This window comes from Malania oleifera, chromosome 7 (assembly GCF_029873635.1).
Source record: "Malania oleifera isolate guangnan ecotype guangnan chromosome 7, ASM2987363v1, whole genome shotgun sequence".
Classification (NCBI taxonomy): Eukaryota; Viridiplantae; Streptophyta; class Magnoliopsida; order Santalales; family Ximeniaceae; genus Malania; species Malania oleifera.
In genome coordinates, this window is record NC_080423.1 from 904,565 (window position 1) to 926,569 (window position 22,005).

Consider the following 22,005-nt stretch of genomic DNA (forward strand, 5'->3'; position numbering starts at 1 on the left):
TCCTCAAACCGTCTGTTGAGGCACCGAGCCTTGAAGAGCTAAGAATTCTAACTGTAATGTCATCAACTTTTGGTCTCTAGGACTCTCGCTTAAATACAGGTTCTTGTAGAAATTGCAGATTCCCCTTTGGTACTCCTTCACCAAATTTCTCCATCCACTTTGCTTCTTGTTAGCATGTTGAATCTATGATGCACATTAGCAGCTTGGTGGAAAAGCTAGTATTCCTGTTCCTCTCCTTCAACATAGGGACCTGGGTTCTTGTTTCCAAGCAATTTGCTTTGAAGTGTTGACTTCAGCAAGATCTTTTTTGAGAGAGCTTCTGAATCTAGTCTCCGCACTAAGTGTAACGCCCCGACCCGCCACGTGGGGCCCGGGGTGCTACTTTAATGACGTTTGTGTATCTGATATCTTAATCATTACATAAATGCAGCGGAAGTAAACAAAACATTCTCCAAAATCCATTACCAGAGTTCTAAACTGCTTATATATATATATATATAAGTTTCCCGATATCCATATTACATTCCAACCAAAAGAAAGAAAACTTAGTCCATACGAGCATATTACATATTCAGGAAACTTCACACATAACTTCAATGCAGTATTGTTCTTACAGACACTTACAAAAACTAAACTAGCTATCACCCCGTCTCACAGTTCGCTATACTCGACCTCGAGATGGTCTTGAAAAGATGATTTGTATATTGGGGTGAGACACTTCTCAGTAAGGCAGATTAAGTTGATATCACTGTGTGGCCATCATGAGTTTTAGTGTATACCGAAAACATTCCATTCTCCATTTAACTGAAAATAGCAGCTATACATTATACTCACTCTACACAGTTGAAAATATCCTTTTCATTTCCATTGTGTAAACTAGTTCAATAATTAGAGATACCATTTACATAAATCAACAAATATGCGTAAAAGACTCTCCATGGGACTAACGACATGCTTAACCCCCATGATGGGTTGTGCGGCCCGAAGGCTAGACTTAGCCCTGGGGGATCGACACAGACAAAGTCAAAGTATCCATTTGCTAATACACCTGCAGGCATCCACAACCCAGTTGGAGGTCCGATTGCCTTACCACATCATGGTCTGGACCTCAGGGAAGGTACATCCTCTACTTAGGCTAATCGGTTGAAACCACCCTACGCCTCTCAGTACAGTATGGGTGCACATGACCAAATAATAATTCCCTAGCAACGGTACCGTGCTCACAACTGGTCCTCAAGGTTCTTAAATCATATCATGCAATTTAGGTAGTAAAACTATAGTATAAATTTCATTTTGTATAAAATTTGCCATTTCACAAAACCCAGCCTTTGGTCATCAAATAAACCCGGCCCCCGGCCATGAAGTAAAACCCGGCTCACAGCCGTTAAATAAAACCTGGCTCACAGCCATCATATACAAGCCGGCCCTCGGCCGTTAAATACAACCTGTCCCTTGACCGTTAAATAAAACCCGGTATTTCGTAAAGGCAGTTCCAGTATGTTTCAAAAACAGTTCAGTATTTTTCACCACCATACCCAAATTTAGTTATACCATAACCTATACTGATTATTTACTTGCCACACAATTCCAATATTTGAATATAGCCATTTAAACAACCAAGAAAACGCAGTTTGAAGTTCGTAAGATAAAACCCAGTTTCTCCACCGTTCATTTTATTCAAAATACCATATCATATATCCTATATTTGAAAAATCTACTTTTGAATAGTCGGTTTTCGAAACAACCTTTGAAATCATAGTATACTTATATATATAAAGCAGTTTAATCGGTTCAAACTTAATAAAAATCTGATTTAACTTAATCCCCTTACCTTCTTTCGGAAATTATGCCTAAATGGTTCGGAAACGGCAAAACCCTAGCTTTTTCCAATCGTTAGAAATACGAGTACCAACTAGCCTTAAGGAAGAAGAGACAACCGGGAGCAAGAGATAACTCGAAAGAGCTTTTTAGTGAAGAAAATCTGAAACCCTAGCAGAGCCAAAAGAGAGAGAATTGGATTTTCTAAAAAAAAAAATGAGCTCACATCTGTTTATTGGTGAGCAGACCAGGACAAAACCGTCGACGGTTTTCCCTGCCCTCAGAAAACCGGTGACGGTTTTCTCATCCTCTAGAAAATTGTTTGGGTCTTGTCAAACCAATTTCCTTTTTTTCTTTTGTTTTCCTTTATTTCTCTCTTTTATATTTATTTTCTTTTATTTTCCGGGTTCGGGTTTCTATACTAAGGCCCTCTCTAAGCTCCTGATTTTCTAGTTCCTTAATGCCAATAAGAACCACTTTCTTCCTTAAAGAGATATTTCTAAGAATATTTTTGTTCTACCACTTCAAATTCCCTTTCAGCATTTTAAGTTTTGAGGCAACCACAAATTCCCCACAACTTGCAGCTCAAGCCACCAATTTTTGACCAGATCATTAAACCCTTCATCTTTGAGCCACCTATTCTCAAAACGGAAGGGAGTTGGTCCCCACCTGATTCCTCCCATGTCAAGCAAGAAGGGAAAATGCTCCAAAATGGGTCGAGGGAGTAACTGGGTAGTTTTTGGGTATTGTTCCTCCCAATTAGAGGAAATAAGGAATCTGTCAATCGTTGAGTGCGAGGGAGTCTCCCTCAAGTTTGGCCATGTGAAGGAGCTGCGTATGAGAGGAAGGTCAATGAAGGCAAAACTATTCACAAAATCACGAAACTCCTTAATGCTAAAAGACGTGGAGCTATGTTAAATATGTATCATAGCATTTTCTGGTTTCTCCCTGTTTCCTTTTGACACAAAAGTTCTGACTTCTATTTCAAGTTCTCTGTTTGTTGCTGTTCATGATTTTGTCTTTTCTTTTTCTACTCCATCTACAATTTTGTTTCAGTTACTGTGGAACACCAACTTATAAAAAAAATTTAAAAATATGTAAGAGAAGGATTATGCACCCTTTCAAGAGAAAGAAAACAAAAGGAAAACATTGTTGCTGAGAAAGAAGACCTTGCAAGTTATAACAGGAGCAGTACTTAAAAGGAACCTAAATTACTCATTCAAGCTTCAGGAGGCTGTACTGCTCTCATTAGGGCATCCTTTCTAATGTTTTCTATTTTCTTTCTATCCCTTTTTAGAGTGCCAAAATGCTTTGCTAGGATTTGGGAGAAAAAGAAATTTCATCTTGTTAGTTGGGAGGTGGTGAGTAGGCCGAAATTGGAAGGAGGGTTGGGGCTTGGTAATGTGGTTTCCATGTACATATTGCTGATTGGAAAATGGTTGTGGAGGTTCCCTTAAGAGGTCAATTCTTTATGGCACAAATTGATGAAAAGTATGAGGCTCATCAGAATGGGTGGGTCCTTCTAGGAGGTGGCAATGTTTCTCATGCAAGCCCCTGGTAGTTTGTGTCTGAAGTTGCTTGTATTTTCTTTCTCCTTCCCCGTGTCAAAGTTGGGAATGGAGGGTTCAATTCTTGGTTGATGTGTGGGTGGGGGTATGAGTTATTTGGAGCTGAGAAGGTGCCTTGGCTGATCAGACTTTTCACCCTTCAGAATGCAACTATCAGCATCTTTTCCTCTTCCAAGGGGACTCGCTTTCTTTTGACTTCCCATTTTTTTTTTCAAGGAATCCTGATAGAGAGGTCGATGAGCTTTCCTCTTGCATACCTCTTTGGACCACTTTGTTCCAGTCAAAAGGGAAGATCAAAGAGTTTGAGGGGATGACTCTTCAGGCCTTTTTTCCACTAAATCTGTGTTCGTTCATCTCCTTACATCGCCTTCCCCAAGCATTTTCCCTAGGAAATGCATCATTTGGCTGGCTAGGGCTCCTTTCAAGGTTCGGACTTCCATTTGGACAGTGATGTTGAACTGGATTAATACGCACAATTTGTGACAGGCCACAAGGCCCTCAACCTTGAGATATTTGTGTGATGTTTCATGAGCGAATGCCTCCCACTTCCTTCATTGCAAGGGGGCATCTCAATTGTGGAATGTTTGGTTTCCTGGTTTTGGTGAAGCTTTGGTGTCTCCACTGGTGGTGGGCGATTTCCTTTTGTTGAGAACTGGTTTTTAGGCAAGAGCAGGAGGGACGAGTTCCTTGGTGCAATGCAGTTTTCAATATTATGTGGACTTTATGGTTGGCAAGGAATGGGAGAATTTTCAAGGATCACAGTACCTCTCCTTGTTTGTTGTGGGATAGAGCTGTGTACTTGGCCTCATTTTAGGCCCCTTCATTTGGATTTTTTTGGGGAGTGCTGCTGCCTGACTTGGTTAGGGATTGGAAGGCAGCATTAATGTAATTCTTTGTTTTTGTTTTTGTTTTCTTTTGTCTGCTCCTGTACTTCGCAGTATTTTTTGTCCTTCCCCCCTTCTGTGTCCTTTTAGATAGCTGTTAATTCATTTTTCTCATCCCTAAAAAAAAGAGGATAAGGAAAACCTTTTAAAGGGCTACAAAGCCTTAAGAAAATCTATATCACACGAAGTGTCAGAGGTGTGTATTTCCCTAAAAATCATTAGGTATATTTATGACTTATGAGTTATGAAAGAGTTTTGAAATTCATTTCAGGATTGCTCCCAGTCAAATAAATAATGTGGGGACAATTAACCTCGCGCTCTATTTGGGAGCATGGATTTCGTGGCTTTGATTTGAATTTGTGTGAATTTGGACAAAATCCAAATTCAAGACCTCTCCCAAACATAGGGTCAGTATAGTTCTCTTTTCATGATTGCTGCTCGCTCGTAAAAATATTGCTTCTGGAGTCTAGGAAAGTAAATTGTCAAATCATAAAAAAATCAGATTCAGATAAAATTGGCAGGGGGAGTTGAGCAATTTAAAGAGTTTCATCAACTGTCATCTGCGAGCTTTAAAAGTAGCTTTCTTAATTAATTTCACTTTGTTTGTCCTTTTATTTTTCTCATTTTCTATGGGGCTTTTTCTATATAAACCCTTTGTCTATCAAAGGAAAAGCTAGATATGTGTGTTTGACCATTAATGCTCCACTCAAAAAAGGACCCTAAAAAAGAATTCTGTCTATAATTGCCTTGTGCAGTGTTTTTTGGATGCATGCTTAGATCTAAAAATACATTTTTTAGCTTGTTTCAATGTTGCGTTCATCTTACGATAATAAAATCCTAAAATGGGAGATGAATTTTTGGATATATTAGGGTGCAGGCTAGTGTTTTGTAGAACGGACTGGTTAGCTGGATTGGTTATGGTAATTTTCTTACTTCATGTTTGATTGCCATCAATAAGGGGCATGAAAAGGGCATTAGTGAATTTTTTCTTTCTTGATTTTTATGCCTTTGATCTGCTGTGGCTTGAACTGGCTGGTGGGAGGACCGGCCAGCTCTATCTCATATCCCATGTGCATGGGCTAAGACCCCCCACCCTGTCCTTTATCTTTGGTGCATAATGATGTCATTTCTTCCATTTTAATCTTTAATGGATAGGTCCTCTTGGGATTTCCATTTATTAGATCTCTTAATGATAGGGGGCAGGAGGAGTTCTCTTCTTTGTTGTTGTTGTTGGATGTTTGTCATCCATCCAATAGGAGAGGTTTTAGATTCTTCAGGGTTGATTTTGTAATTCTCGTTTTGATGATTTGATTTAAGCCAACTTGTCCTTTCCACTCCAACAAAGTATTTGGAAGGCCAAAGTTCACTCTAAAATGAAGGCTTTTATTTGATTGATTGTTCTTAACAGGGTTAAATAGAGTAGGAGGCCGTTGACAGCATTATCTATTGATCTGTGTTCCTTATGCTTTTTGGAGTTGGTGGAAGATTTGTTGGTCATTTCCTTTATAGGGTTTGATAGAAGTAAAGATGCTTGGCGTTATGGAGCTGTGTGGTTTTTGTGGTCTTGTGGGCAATTTGGGTGGGCCACAATGCGCGGATATTTGGGGGAAAATGTTAATGCCTTCTTTGCTGTGGGATATGATTCAATATTTGGCCCTGTGTGGTCGTTTTCATCTGGTTGCTTTGAAGGAGTTCGCTTTTATTTTTTCTCCCAGATCTACAGTGAGATTTGGCATGCATTATAATTTGGATTTTTTTTTTTCATTTTATTGGTATTTTTATTTAATAGGATCTCTTACTCTCTTTGTTGTATATTGTCTCTTTTTTTTTTCCTTCTTTTGAGTGATAAAAAAGGAGTGCATACCACCCTCCCACTCCCAAATCACCCAAAAAAAAAACAAAATATTAGTAAAAGCCTGTTCTATGTCCCCTTGACAATTTTGCTGCCTCTCCCTGCATTGGTGGTGGTTTAGATTTGCTGTTTGGAATCTATTATCATTCTGTTCTTTCATAGTTTCATGCAAGAGAAGTGGTACTGATACCTTTTTCAACCATTCAAGTTATCAGAAATCTGGTTGTAATTTTCTGACTGGACTGGGATGAGGTAGAATAGAGTTTTGTAATAAAATTTCTGGGCATGTCACAGCTGATTGATTTGGAGGGTTTGTATGTGATTTGATTGAAAATACAGCTTGCTGCAGATTTTTTAGAAAAATTAGAAGGAAAGAAAGGGAAGGAATAGAAATCTCTGCTATGACACTTAGGGTTTTTTTGATCAATCACACAAGGGAGGAAGGCAATCACAAATTTGCACAAGGGCTGCATAGTTGTAGATTTTCAATTTATTCATTGTTATCTTGAAAAAGAACCAAGAGTCACAACTTCCATAGTCAAAAAACCCTATAATGAATAAATCCTTACCCTCTACCAAATGAAACCTGAAAATACTAAAGTCTTTCACTTCCCTCTAAACTAGAGGGAACAGGGTTGCTGTGCGATAACATGAACACTAATGCTATAGTAACTTATCTTTTGGAATAGGTAACTAGTGAGGGTCCTTCAATGCAATCTCGTGCAGAAAACCACCCTGAGAGTAGCGGGATTAATGGCACGTTGAAAGTGCTTCCTGGTGGTCAGGCATCTGCAGAAAATGCTGGCTTCTCTCACTTTTCTTCACCGTATGCGACATCTCCCAGCAGGTGTTTCACATCAGATATAAGAAATGATCATATAATGATTACCTTGTTGCTGTGATTACCTGAATTTGTGATGGTGAAAAGGACACTCAGAAAATATTACAATTTTTTGATTAGGTATCAGATGGAAGGAGAAAGTGATCCACGTTTTAATTTGTATGGACATGGGATGATGACAATGGCGGAAGTAAATAATCCCAGAAGCCTTTGGAAGCAGGTAACATTTTATCTCATAATTTATTATTTGATAAGGTATTTATCAATGAATCAACTGTTATATTTGCCTAGGATCTTGCCTTTAAGATTCGGGAGCATGAAGAAGAAATTGTGCAGCTGCGAAAGCACCTTGTTGAGTATTCTATCAAGGTAATTATGGCATATGTGATCATCATTGTGTGTTGCATGGATGAATAAATCTTGTCTCATTTTCCCCTCAACATTAATGAAGTGGCTAAACTATCTGATGACAGGTTTTGATAAATTTTTTTTTTTTTCTGATAAAAAAATTCTCATGACAGGAAGCACAAATACGCAATGAGAAGTATGGTTTGGAAAAGCGCATTGCTCATATGCGAATGGTAGGCTGGGCATTGTTTTTGCTGCTCCTTCTCTCTGTCTTTTGTGGACTAATTCATTCTGCGTTTTTTGCAACCAGGCTTTTGATCAACAGCAACAGGACCTTGTTGATGCTGCATCAAAAGCACTTTCATACAGACAAGACATAATTGAAGAAAATATACGTCTTACATATGCATTACAGGTATCTATTTTTTCATGCATATTTGGTGCATGTTTACCCTGTGCGCAATACTGTATGCACTTTCATAGAGACATTTGATCTGTTTTAATAAAATGTTCATTGCTGTGGTTCTATAATGAGGACGATACGCCATTTTTATTTTTAGTTTCATTGAAAAATTTTTTTTGGCTCAATTATCAATTAACTATTCCAGTGTTTTGATATGTGCAATTTTTGAATCCTTTTTGATGGTTAAAATTGATGTCGACTTGTCACCAGTATCAGGCTCTGTCAACTATGAGATGTTCTTACCATATATATTATTTGTCATAGGCATTATCAATATGCTCGCTCTCCCCAACTTGATCGCCCAACACTATTACACTAGTTTAATTGATTGCTTTTTTTTTTTAATTTCATTTTTCAAAATTTTTTAATATTGCAATCGATTTATCCCAAAATTTTATATGAACTTGATGCCATGGGTGGTGTTTGGGATGAACATAAGTAAATTTGTCGTATGCCTCTTACTACTTTCGTCTTCTTTAGACTGATTTTTTTTTGAGGTCTCAATTCTGATCTTTCAGGATGCACAGCAAGAAAGAACAACTTTTGTATCATCTCTGCTGCCTCTTCTTGCAGAGTATTCTCTGCAGCCACAAGTTCCTGATGCACAGTCAATTGTCAGCAATCTTAAGGTTGGTTGTTTGATTGTTCCCTTTGCATGAAACAGATAATGCTATCGTTCTTCATTTATCTTCAAAACAGAATAGTTAAACTTTGCAACAGAGTACAGTTAAACTCTCTACTTCAGACCCTCAAGCCTAGGAAGGAAGAGATTGTTATTACGAACAAAATGGTCCAAGTTTAGATATCTAGATTGGAAAATTATCTGCTAAAAGAAAATTTCAATGGAGCAAGGTACTTGTTCAGTGACAGAAATAGAGGTGAAAAACTCGAGATTTGTGTACAAAATGTGGTGTACTCAAGACACTGTGAATGTTCAGATTACTGTTATTAATTTGGCAGGTGCGTCAAATTTTTTGCACTGGTGGTGCAAATTATTAATTAGCTGTTGGGAACACTAATGGCAACTCCTGCTCTAGCACTTACACTTGTTTTCTATTAATTTTTTCGGTTTTGATCTGTTTTTAGTTTTATATTGCTCATCTTGATGGATATGATCATATTTAGGTATGGAAGTGAACTCCCACATATCAGTGCAGATAAAAAGAAAGTCCTTCAGTCTGCAATGGGAGAAAGTTGGGGTATGGGGATTTGTTCGCCTGGAGGAGAAAACCTAGGACCGCAGCTGATGGATTTGGATTCCCCCTTCAGGCTGCTAGAGGGGTAGGCAAGTGCTTGCTTCACTTTCAAAATGGGAGAACAGCACTCAGTTACACAAATTTCAGTAAGATGAAGGTTTGGGTTGCGAGAAGAAAATCATAAGGGTAATTTTATGGAGTTGGATATACAATTGACTGGTGAGGGTTATGGGATTTCATTTCCTGGATGTCAGGAAGGGGAGGGTTGGCGGAGGATCTTGCAAGAGTTGCAGGCGATTGTGGGGTCGATAAGAGTACAGTTGTTTCAGTCTTCAAGAAATCACGACTCTTGGAGCTGCAAGGTGGTCTGATCTGGTTGTCCAGAGACAGTGAAGAGTGGGCGGTGATGTGGGAATTGTGGAGGTTTTTTAATGGTGAATGCTGGAGTGACGGTTGGTGGTGGTAAAGAAGTCTTTGGGGAAATGAGGGTTTCTGAGGGGAAGGGGATGATCACAAAGACACCAAGGGTCAGTGGGCTCTGATTTGGCCATGCCAGGTATCCTTAGCATCACTATCCTTTTGATCGACTTGGAAATAAGCCAGAGGCTTTAAAGGGACCTGGTCCAATTACAACTTGTTGGGCTCTTAAGGGAGCTTTTATGGGTATTTGACCTCACTACTGCAAAATAGATTTCATTGGCCCATAATGGGGATGTTTCTTCTCAGGCCCATGCCCCAGGGGCTCAATGTACAAGTAAAGATGCTGTACAATTGAGTACACCTCAAGCCCAATGGCTATTTCAGAAGATTGGGAGTGGGGAGGGTTGTACAGTTGAGGCTCGTGGTGCAATGGGCTTCAAAAAAGCCGGGGAACAGCAGGTCAGGTTCTCTCCTCCAAATGAGCAAAGCCTCCTTTCCCAACCTTTTTCAGATGCAGATCAAACGTCATGCTTTTTTTCTGCGCTGACTTGAGGAGATTCCCCTTCATACCTTCCTTGTGAAAAAGGAAGAGGGAGGGACACACGGGGGACCAAGGCAAGAGCTAGAGAGACATTGAGAGAGAGAGAGAGACCCTAAAATTTACACGGCACTTGTAAAATCTGTAGATCATAAAGACACTAGATAATCTACTAGATTATTAGCCTTATGAAATAATACTATAAAAATGCTGCAAGATAGGGAAAATCCTAAAAATAATAAACAGCAAGTTCGCTAAAAATCCTAAAAATGTCAACCAGTTCCATCTAAGGCCTGAAGCTCATTTTGCATAATTCTCCCCTCCGTAAAAATTCAACGTTGAATTCAAAATGTTTGAAGGATGAAGAGCTGATGAACCAAGCTAGCTTGCATTGGAACTCTATCTGCATTCTTCAATAATAAATATGAATGCAAGTGGGCAGAGGCATTGAAAACAAACTTATCTGGAATGATGAATACACAGATGCCATCTCTCATGTCTTCAGGCTTGAACTCAATGGACTTACCCTCCATGTGTGGCTTAATCTCTGCAATTTCCACCTCCCTAAATTCCTTTGTGGATTCTTAAGGCTAAAATATCAATTTTGAGATGTCTTTGACGCCCTCAGTTCATTGTTAATGCATGTGGTTACCTTCTTGTGATTCTGTGGGTCCAGATTTCTCCATTCGACAAGGGCATGAATATCTCTCCAGATTTTCAATTCAAGCACATCTTGCAGAGTGGGCTGTTGTTGTTGTTGGCAAGGATTGGGTATGGGTGATGGCAGCAGGGATGCAAGAGTGAAGGTGGGGTGTCGACGGCAGAGGATTGAGGTGAGGTCTGTGGGGGTAGGGTTTTGGGAGGTTCTCACATTCAACTGTGCACACAGAGAAGATGAAAGAGCCACAATGCAATGTTGGAGATGAGCAGGCAACTTGCGTTGCTGCGACTATAGCTGTTGAGGCTTTGATGATGATGGTGCTCTGATTGTGGCCCATGATTGGACAAAAAGGAGATTCTGGTGGATGATTCGGAAGTTGTTCAGCAAGGAAGGTCTGCTGGTTGGGTGCTGCAGGTGGTGGCTGCAGGTGTTACTATGATGGGCTAGGGTTTTAGGCTTTCAGTTGTGGCTGGTAAGACTTTGCTGATGGTTGTCTGATGGTTGGGCTGGCAGTGGTGGATGGTGGTATGATAATGGTAGCCAGGAGGATCAAGATGACACTTTGACACCAAATTGATGCAGGATGGATTGGCATGAGGTAAGAATGCAGGAAAAGAGAAAACAATAGGAAAATAAACAAGAAATTAAAGGATTAGAAAAATGAAGCCAAAATTTAGTCAGGGCTTAGTGCACAATATTCCAATCTGTTTTGCATGGTTACACATCAAGCCTTTGTATAGGATTTCTCCTCATACTAAATAAGGAACAATTTCTAGGAAATAATATCAAATCCCTAAAAATTAAAACAAGACATGCTTGTAAATTTTTTAAATCATAATGACCCTAGGTAATCTACTAGTATTGGTTGGTAAAATCCTATTGTAAAAATGGTGCTAGAATAGGAAAAAGCCTTAAAATTAATAAACTACATGATCACCCAAAAAATCCTAAAAATGCCAAACATTTCCAATGCAGACCTTGAAGCTCATATTGCATCATTTGCTCTTCTACTTCATCTCCACCTTATGTAATGCAAAATCAAGAATCTTATGCACATAGGAACCAAAACACTGAGAACCCCAAGTATTGGACTTTATTTGTTGACTGAATAGTGAAGAGTTTCCTTTGACCAATTGGGTATATGTTTGTATTATAACAGAAATTTAGCCCTTTAGTCAAATGCAGTTTAGCCAATAATTAATGCCGACGAAACCTAATTAGAGGGCAGATTTGATTTTGAAAAGTAGCAACTTGAGATTGCGAGAAGCTACCAGAGGCCTGGGTGTTTGCTTATTTAAGCTACAAATTTGATTCTTAGAATGTAGTAACTTGAGAATTGAAAGAAGCTACCTGAGCAAGGTCAAGCTAAATATATAACTATGAATGAATTGTTTTGCTGTGGTTTTATTTTGAACAGCAATAATCTGAAGTTGCATACCCATTATGTCAAATTGAGAACAGTTGGTGCCGGAAGCTATTCATTTCTGTCATTTTATATACATAACCTACTAAGGAATAAATTTTAACTTTTGTAATCGAAAGTCACTATAGAGGGTTGGAGGGGTGGATTCCCTCATCAGTGCGACCCTTTCTAAATGTCCCTATTGACTTTCTATCCCTCTTTAGAGTGCCTGAGAGTGTGTTGCTAGGGTCCTTGGGAGGATAAAAAAGATAATCTTGTTAGTTGGGAGGTGCTGAATAGGCCAAAATCGGAATGAGTGCTGGTGCTTGGTTATGTGGTAGACTCTGCAGGAAGTGGCAATGTTTCTCATGCACCTATCAACACTTTCTTCTCTTCTGAGGGGCCTCACTTTCTTGGGACTTATATATTTTCAGGAATGTCAAAGAAAGAGAGGTCGATGAGCTTTCCATCTTACTTGCATCTTTGGAAAAATTTGCTCCAAACAAGTAGGAGAAATGAGAGGGTTTGGAAGGGTGATTCTTTAGGTCTCTTTTCCACTAATCTGTCTTCCTTCATCTCCTTCAATCTCATTCCCCAAGCTTCTTCCCTTGGAATCACATAATTTGGCAGGCCAAGGCTCCTTTCAAGGTTTGGACTTTCATCTGGACAGTGACGCTGAACAGGATTAAACACACACAATTCATTGCAGCCAAGAAGGTTCTTCAAGGGCCTCAACCCTGACATGAGTGTGATGTATAGCGAGGCTACTGAATCGAATGCTCACTTTTCCTTCCCTGCATGGTGGCTTCACATCTCTGGAATGCTCTGTTTTCTGGTTTTGGTGAAGCTTGGGTGTCGCCACAGGTGGTGAACTATTTCTTTTGGTGAGATATTGGGGTTCAGGCAAGAGTAGGAAGGCTTGAGTTCTTTGGAGCAGCACAGTATTTGCTATTATATGGATCCTATGGCAATAGAGGAATGCAAGAATTAAATATTTTCAAGGGTCATGCTACCTCTCCTTGTTTGTTGTGGGATAGGGTTTTTAGTTGGCCTCGTTTTGAGCTCACTTCTTTGGTTTTTGGGGAGTGCTGGTGCCAGACTTGGTTGCTCTAATATAACTCTTGCTTATGTTTTTATTCTCTCTCTCTCTCTCTCTTTTTGACTACTCGTCTACTTTGGAGAACTTCTTGTCCTCTCTGTGTTGTAGCCTTCTTGTTAGTTATTAGTACATTTTTACTATCCAAAAAAAAAGTCGCTATAAGACATAAGGTCCACCAAAAAGGCTTCACGATTTAACTGGTGCCTATTGCTTTTTTGGTCCTTCTGCAGTTCATCAAATTTTCTCAACATAATAATATGCTTAATATTTAGGGGCTCAGTACTTTGTCACTTGGTCTTTTTGTTGCTAGGTGTACCTTTAACTTGTATAAAAGAAAAATTATTAAGAATTTATTCAGAGAGAGAAATACAAAAAAATTGGTTCACCCTAGAACCCATTTGGCTAGTTTGTTTTCCAATTATGTTCAGTTCGATTCTACTTCCACTTTTGCGGAACTGAATGTACTTGTTTTGGTTAATTGAAGTGAATTGATGCAATTTCACCCTTAGTGGATGCTAGAGAGCCCCCTTCTGCCATCAAACAAGATAAGTTCATCATTCTAGCTTCTTGCAAACCTTTAAGTAGAACAAAAGTATCTGTTTCTATAAAAAAACGTCTGTTTCTAATGCATTGCCTTTGCAGCCTATACAGCAGTGCTTCAGATTTCCTAAAGAACAACTATCAAAGTTGAGTTTGTCTTTTACAAGCAAGTTACAATTCCATAATAGAATGAGGGAGAGAGAGAAATGCTGGAGCTTTGGAAGAAACAACTGTCTTCCACAATCCTCAAGGATAGATGGCTTACAACTCTTATGAGATGATTTAGTTGGCTATTCATTCTCGATGCAACACAATTCTTTATTTCTTGGATACCCTGTTACGTGGTTGATTACAACACCTTTTTTTCTCTCTTTTCTTTGCTTGTACATGGGTGACAGTGGGACACATCATTGGTGCCCTATTGATGAAAGCACACTTTACTGATTAGAAAGGAATTGCTGGACGAAGAAGAGTTGGGCAATTTGGCATTATGTTATGCAAAATAACTTTTTCCTGAAGTAAGGCTAGAAAAAATGATCTTAGTCAGTATAGATTCTACTGAAGATTATTTTTCTTAAAAATGTGAGCATTCTTTTATGCCTGCTGCTGTCTACAACAGTGCCTTCATGTGGGCTTTACCTCAATAAAGCTTTAATTACCCCACATTCTCTCTGTTCTTCTTGGGGCTTGGAATCATTACTGGTGGCGGACTAAACCCTGCTTGTTGGAATCATGGTCTTAAATTTCCACAAAATTGTCATAATTTCTGTTGAAATTTATGGTTTTCGTTACCCTCAATTTCAAAATGGCTGACGATTTTTTTCTTACATAATTTCCATTGAAATCTCAATGAATCATCCGAATTTATCAAAATCTATAAATTTTAGTGAAACTTGTTGAAATTTTAGTTGTAGAATGAATTTTTTCCTTGGAACTCAAATGAGAGATTTAGGATTGAAGTAAAATTTCTCTCTTTTATTTTATTTTATTTTTTTATCGAAACAAAAGATTATTACAGGAGCTTTTGGAATTATATGAAAAAATAAACTTACAAGAACCTTTTATTTAACCATTCATGTCTAAATTATCATTATTTGTATAATAGATAATATTTAAATGATTTATGAGTTTTGTTTGTATTAATTGAATATGTTGAATGCACATTATCTTACAAATATGTTTGATACAAATATTATATTACAACTTTTCAGCCTCATACGCAACTTAGATGTATTTAAGACCTTGGTTGGAATTGCTCAAGTTATGCTTTGTGCATGAGAAGATTGTGATGTTGATTTAAATGCTCTAACTAAATGGACTTCGGTGACTTAAATTAAAGAACGAAGACCTTGTGCATGTGGCTCCTACAGTTGGGAGTCCTACGAGGGAATGATGTACAGAGACTTTTATACATAGATAAATATCTTTTAAAAAAGGAATGTGCGACTAACGCTATATATTCTTTATGCTGCTCCATGCATGTTATTTGTTGACACAAACATTCTCCTTGCAGGTTTTGTTTAAGCATTTGCATGAGAAGCTTGTTGTTACTGAGGTATGTTCTGTAGGTATTAGGGCTTTCAGAGCTTGCCACTGCTGTAATTAGTAGCAAACATGGCATGGGCTTCTTTTATATTCTGAAATACCTCTTAGTGATTAGTTTCTCTATAACCGTCCCTTGATTATAGACAAAGCTGAAGGAGTCACATTATCAATTGGCTCCATGGCGTTCTGATATGAATCAAGCAAATATTGCTCCACCTTCACCATCTCACTTCATTGGTGCAGCACTGGTAGTTTCAGTATGCTCATATTTTTTAGTCATGATACTTACTTGATTATAGTGAAAATTCCCTTTAATTCCTTCTTTTTTATTTCAGAACAAAAATGGGCTTGAACTGGTGCCTCAGCAATCATATTCTCATGAAAAGATTACGATTTCATCTGCTGAGACTCGTCCAACCACTGATTGGGATCTGCTGCGGCACCATCAGAGTGGGTTTGGTGGTATTATGGCAAAAAATCAGGAGAGAAATGACTTGGGGGGGTATTCACCTCTTGCAAGCAGGTGAGCTGGTCAAATGGAGACTGCTACTGTGAACTGAATGTACAAATTACAACCATCTGCTTTTTGTTGGTGGGTTCTGTTATCATTGAGATCATCTTTTGCCTGTGTGAGTTTGAAGTATTGTTGAAATTCACGTTTAACATGAGCGATGCCTAAACCCTTGTGAAGATCATCATGTTGCTTCCACTTATAATCATGAGTACTCTAGTATGATCACACCCATTTTTCTGCAATCTTCATTGTTAGCTTAATAGAAGTTGTGCTAATATGCAACAATGTTTGGTTAATGTAAGCTTTATGTTTTGAAAAGTTCAATTGCATTTTTTGTAATTAAGAGGGAAGAAGATTGAAGGAAATTTTTTGTCTTTCTCAATAATGAAAGAGTTTCTGGTTGTTTTTCACTTTAACCAATTGAATTTGACAAGAATAAGGTTTATTTCTAGTGTCAGTTATGTTTTCTTTATCTGGGGGGTGGTTTTGCTGGTTAGTTTGTTGCAGAAGAATTTATGTATTCTCATTCATGTGTGTACTTGTAAAAATGCGCCTTAGTTTCTTAACATTATCTGTCCTTTTTTCTTTTTTGAAGATGTGAATAAAAAATAAATTTGAAAAATTAAAGCACTCCTAATTTTTACCTTTGCTAACTCACGTTTTCTGCATATTATATCGACCTTTGCATGCATATGTTGTCCTTTTGTTTTATGTGAGGGGAAGAAGTTCCGAGAAATTATTTTTGAAAGAACAGAATTATTGGTGTTCTTAGTGAATGTAGTAAAGTGCAGGAAAATTCAATGGTGTGCTATATTATTCAGCAACCCTTAAGAGCGAGTTTGTTAGAATCAGGATTCTAAGTGGGATCGCTGGAGGGGTCTGCTGGATCGAATTGTAGAATCGGATTGAGAATCGTAAGATTCTAGTTTCAATGTAGAGTAAATATTAAAAACTTATATATGTGGAACTTTATGACAAGTCTGAAGACTACAAACTTGGTTAGTAACTTAGTATTAGAATTTAAAAATACAATGAAAATTTTAAGCAATAAAAAGAAGAAAAAGAAGAAGAGCAAGAAAAGGAGAAGGAGAAAAACTGTGCTCAATATTGAGTCTTTTCAAGAAGCAAATCTGTTTCAAAGCTTACCTCTGTAGCTCTGAGCCTGCTGGCTTGGCTCTTTTCTTGGCTGCTGCTGATCAAACAGGAACTTGTGTTGAAGAGGACTGACGTGTTCTTGTCGAACACCAAAGAAGGAAGAGGACTGAGGACTCTGTTCTCGTCGAATCCCACTCTGGCTGTTGAACACCAAAGAACTGTTGATCAAAAAGCAAGACTGCTAGCTGCCGCTGATCAAACACAAGTCACCGGATGGAGGGCTCTCTGATTGTCAAACAGGAGAGAAATTCGGGTACTGGGTTGCTGAATTTCAATGAGTGGAGGAACTCCAGGGAAGTCAGGTGGAGATTCTGCTGAATCTGTTCATTGATGGGAAGTTGGGAGCCATTTTGCCCCAGCTATAGAAGACTTTGGACCAAACATAAACCTTTTGGGGCCTTTGGGCGAATAAAAACATGTATTGGGCCCCATTATTGAAGCCCAAAAAGGGAAAAAAATCCCTATCCAGGTAACAAGGTAGGATCTGTATGATTCTACTTATGATTCTACTATTCCGATTCTACGATTCTACTGATTCTTTTACGATTCTACCACAATTCTACTTGATTCAAATTTTTTGTTGCGACTTGGATCATTTCGGTGAATTTGGGTTGTAGAATCGTATGATCCTATGATCTGAATTGTGATTTTAATAACCATGCTTAGGAGTGGATCGGTTTGTAGGGTTGTGTTTATTTTGGCATGTGTTTTGGATGCACGTCTGTCTCTGATTTTTAAATTTTAGTTTTATTTTTTGATGGAAAAAGAATATTTCATAAATAGGAAAAGAATTTACAAGAAGGATGATAAGACATCTCCCTAGAAAATTCTGGAACAAAACCGTAAGGAATAAACTAAAAGTAACGAAGAAATGAACATCAAGCCAGCATATTCCTCCAATCTCTTTGTAAATCTGGAAAGCTAGCACCTCTAAGAAATCCAAACCCAATGCACCACAAAGATGCCATATAATGAATCTTTTCCCACACCAGTAGCCAATGAACTTTTTCCTATAAAAGATCCATGCATTATGCACCAACTCCCCCCCACCTCCCCAAAAAAACAAACACTGCCAAGATGCCACATTTCAACAATCTTTGCTGCCCTATCCTCCCTCCTTCCAAAACTTGCAAAAGAAGTAGCTGACAGCACTCCACTGAAATAGACAAACCCATCTCTCACCCAAAACACCGATTAACTTATACCAAATCCTCCAAGAAAATTTGCATTGCAAAGGAAGATGAGAAGCTGTCTCGGAGCTCATATAACAGAGCACACATACATCTGTACACAGAGCCTTCAAGGCCTCCTGACCTGCAACAAGTTATTGACATTGATTTTATTAGCACAATGAACCAAATAAAAACCTTAATTTTTGTGGGGTGCTTTGGCCTTCCAAATAATAGAATAGAGTGGAAATAAAGAATTGGAACGTGTCAAGAATTCAAAGAGTGATTACACCCCTGAATGATCCAAAAACCAAGAACTAACATCCTTTCTTGAAGAAAGATTGCAATTATTCAATAAAGACAATAAGGATGACAATTCCTCCAACTCCCGATTATTAAGAGTCCCTTGAAGATTCCAAGAAATTAAAGGACTTCTTAAATTGCCAGCAAAGAAAGAAATGACACTATTCTGCCCTGAGCTCAATCTGAAGAGGGGAAGATGTGGAAAGTACATCATTCGCCAACTGCCAAAAAGGGATTTGAGAACCCCTCCCTATCTCGAATTTAGTGCAAGGAGTGTATAAGGGATAAATATGAGAGATAAACCTCCTCAGGTTCTCCAAAGAACATCTTAAACTAGCATTGCTGTCCCAACAATTCTCACTCACCCAACCAAAGAACATCTTAAACTAGGATTGGTATCCCAACCATTCTCACTCCCACAAACTTCTTATATCTCTATGCCAAAAGGAAGGATCTTCGAGGGGTTAGCACTATAACCATTTAACAAACTTGTAGTAGATCAACTATCAATTCGTTTGTTTTTTTTAAATTTTTTTTATGCTATTTTATAGTGAAGAGGTTGCTCTAAATCCCTGTAGAGAATTGGGTGTGCCCCTCCTCTGTTGACATGTTTTGTTCTTTGATGTTTACAAGGTTTGAAAAGGTGAAGGAGATAATGGCTTAGTGGCACTAGAAAGGATATGGTAGACCTGAAATAACATGGAATGATATAGTGAATAAGGGTTTAACAATCCTCAACTTGTTGTAGGAAATTGCCCAAGGTTGTGTAAATTGATGAAAAAGGATACGTAGCCGATCCCACCTACTGGGACTTAAGTCTTAGTTTGGTGTTGTTGCTGGTGTATTTGCTTGGAGAGATATGCCTGAATTGTTAATAGCTTGGACACTCCTCTTAATTTACTTTGGAATAGAGTATTTTTTTTGCGTTGCTGTGGGCTTCAGCGAGTTTCTTTTGGCATTTACCAATGACAGAATTACAGCGAGACTGGCTTGATTTGCTCCAGTAGAGCTGATTTGCAATTTATTGTTTTCTGGTGCTTTTCTTTTGTTCTTTTTATTTTGATTCGGGGGATACCTATCCTCCCTTTTCTTGCTCTTTTCTTGTTGTATTTTTTCTATCTCTACTAAGTTTCTTTGTTTATCTACCGAAAAAAAAAAAAATTGTTGCACCCAAATTAACTATCAAAAACACTTTCCTCCTTGGACTCACTACCTTCACTCGCCATATCCCCAGGACCGTTCACTAAAACTGAATTATACTCCAAAAAGAAGAAAAAACTTCGCTAACAATTTTTCTAAAAAATAATTTTGTGCTGGTTTGTATTGCCATTCACCTTGTTTCTGAAAAATTTACAGCTATTCTATACCCGATTTAGTAGCCCTCGCACAAGGAGCTTTCACACCACTGCCAATCTGTGGAGCAGTATCTTGGGAGTTGTTTTGTGTACCCCATGTGACTACCTGGTCATCCTCTACAACAAGCTTCATTTTATGCTTCCTGAAGTCACGAGAAGAACATTTTTTTCGTCAAACAAGCCACCTGTTCAGACGAAGACTCTTGCTGAAACTCGAAAGCGTTTGGTTTTTTTGTTGTTGAAGAACCATATTGCCTGTTGAAGCTCAGGGTGAGGGGTGAATCAGAAATGGCTTGCGTTAGGAGGTGGTCCATGTAAGGCTAGTGAGGATGGCAATGGATTGTTATAAAGCTGAGGGTATGAAGGTGTAAAAGCATTGTTCAGCGAGGCTGGAGGGGCTAGTTAAGAAAATCCTCTTGTATCTTGAACTTGTGGTCAAGTAAATTCTCAAAAAAGAGATTCTGTAGGGACTATTTATCTTGATGATTCTCAGAATTGTTCTAAGCTTAGTGTAGGATAATGGAGAAAAGCATATTGAGAAGGAAAAGAAATGTATTGATATTTCGGGAAAAAAATCATGACTATGACAGTAACTTTTTCTGTGATAGTAGTTTATTGTTGAAGTACTTGGCAATATTTCTCATGTGCCTCCTCCTCCATCTGAAGGTTTGGAGGATGTGTCTATTTTTGAGGAAGGGGATTTGGGTGAAGGACCTGGCAGTGAGGAATCAGTGTCGGAACGGGATTTTACGTATCCCGTTGGAGGAGATTAGTTCGAAGGATATCAAAGCTCAAAAACTACTGGATGAGATGGGATTCTGGCTGACAAATTCTGGAGGGAATGAAGTGCGCTTGGATGGTGCTTAGAGAAATGTGAAGAATGGACAGCATGAATTAGCAGGATTACAGAGCTCAGTCAATTATGATGGGAAGGGCTTAAAGGGGTGTTTTCTTATCTATAGGTTTTGTTGTGATTTTCTTTTTCTGTTCTTTTATCCCACTTTTGTTCTTTTTCTTCCTGCTCTTAGGAACTCTGTCCTCTCCTAAGTTGCATTTTCTCCTGTATGGCAAGCAACTCTGGTCTAGGAAATTTCGAAGCACCATTATTGTTCATCTCCCACTGGCTTCAGAATGAAATGGCATGTATTTTGATTTCCTTTGAGTGGGAAAGTGTATAAAAATGGGAAAATGGAAGAAGTTGTAGAATGAAAATCATTTCATAAGAGTAGGAAGTAAGGGTCTAAAGGCTAATTGATACCAGGTGTCAGGGTTGTATTCTTATCCTGGCAATGTCTGCCAGTTGGATTTTTGGCTCTATATCAACTGATGAAACAGATTGGAGCCAGTGGAACCAACAATCTTTGCTAGAGTATTTGACTTATTATTTTATATGGAACGTATTATCTTGTGGAATTATTAAAGCTTATATGGAGTTCAGAGGAATCAATGTTTTTGCCTAAACAAATATTTTTTTTTTCTTGTAGGTGTATTTTTGTACTAGTACATTTAAAATTATTGGTTTGCTGCGATTTATGGAATGATTTAATTGCTGGACTATTTTTAAAATTTATCTGCCTTGCTTTGGTGGCAGTTCTTAAGAGCTCAGTTGATTCTTTTCACTTTATATGCAGAACTGGATGCTGTCTGTTGCTTGGCTGCTGCCACACTAATAGATTATTGAAACTGATTTAAAGGAGAAATATTGGATTAATTTCTATGGTGGGGAATATTTCCCATTAAGTTTCTCTTAAGAGAATGGAAATCTGCTTGTTAGGCCTAGGTAGTAATATTTATTGCTCTGGTCATCTTAGGGAGCCATCTAGCTAAATATTTCTTTTGTTTTGTAGGAATTCTGCAGTTCATGATGTACCTGCCCAGCTTGGCAGCACTCGAGGTGATTCACGTGAAACACCCAATAAACAAGTCACATTTAGTGAACCTGTTAGCACGAGTGAGATGGATGATCCTTATATGGAAAGACAACAGAATGAGAGGGAACCTTCAGCCAATTGGGATCCAGGAAACACTCCTTACACAACCACGCTTGATGATCCAAATTCTTCATATTCTCCTTATCTAGCACCAGTCCTTGAAGAACCTTCGTCATCTTTTTCTGAGGGTAATGATACATTTCACTTTGAACTTTTTTTATTGGTGCATGTGTTTTTTCCCCCCATCGGACATTAAATACATGGCAGTATGCAGCTGCAGATGATGATCCATTACCTGCTATAGAGGGCCTCCAAATTTCAGGCGAGGCTTTCCCAGGACATGAACTTCAAGCATGCGGATTCTCTATCAATGGAACAACCAGTTGTAATTTTGAGGTGCTTT

At 38.4% G+C, this 22,005-nt stretch overlaps 1 protein-coding gene across 8 annotated transcripts in view; it reads left to right on the forward strand.

The window, feature by feature from the left end:
- The window catches only part of LOC131160384 (uncharacterized), a 68,222-nt gene that overhangs the window by 7,440 nt on the left and 38,777 nt on the right, over positions 1–22,005 (forward strand). For 4 of the 8 annotated variants that reach the window (XM_058116018.1, XM_058116017.1, XM_058116020.1 and 1 more), the window contains 11 exons: positions 6,812–6,969; positions 7,084–7,183; positions 7,255–7,332; positions 7,485–7,544; positions 7,622–7,726; positions 8,293–8,403; positions 15,144–15,185; positions 15,319–15,423; positions 15,511–15,698; positions 21,519–21,790; positions 21,877–21,998. In XM_058116018.1, coding sequence (XP_057972001.1) covers positions 6,812–6,969; positions 7,084–7,183; positions 7,255–7,332; positions 7,485–7,544; positions 7,622–7,726; positions 8,293–8,403; positions 15,144–15,185; positions 15,319–15,423; positions 15,511–15,698; positions 21,519–21,790; positions 21,877–21,998 — 1,341 coding nt within the window. The remainder of the gene's footprint in view (positions 1–6,811; positions 6,970–7,083; positions 7,184–7,254; positions 7,333–7,484; positions 7,545–7,621; positions 7,727–8,292; positions 8,404–15,143; positions 15,186–15,318; positions 15,424–15,510; positions 15,699–21,518; positions 21,791–21,876; positions 21,999–22,005) is intronic. The other 4 variants (XM_058116024.1, XM_058116023.1, XM_058116021.1 and 1 more) reach the window with 3 other exon arrangements.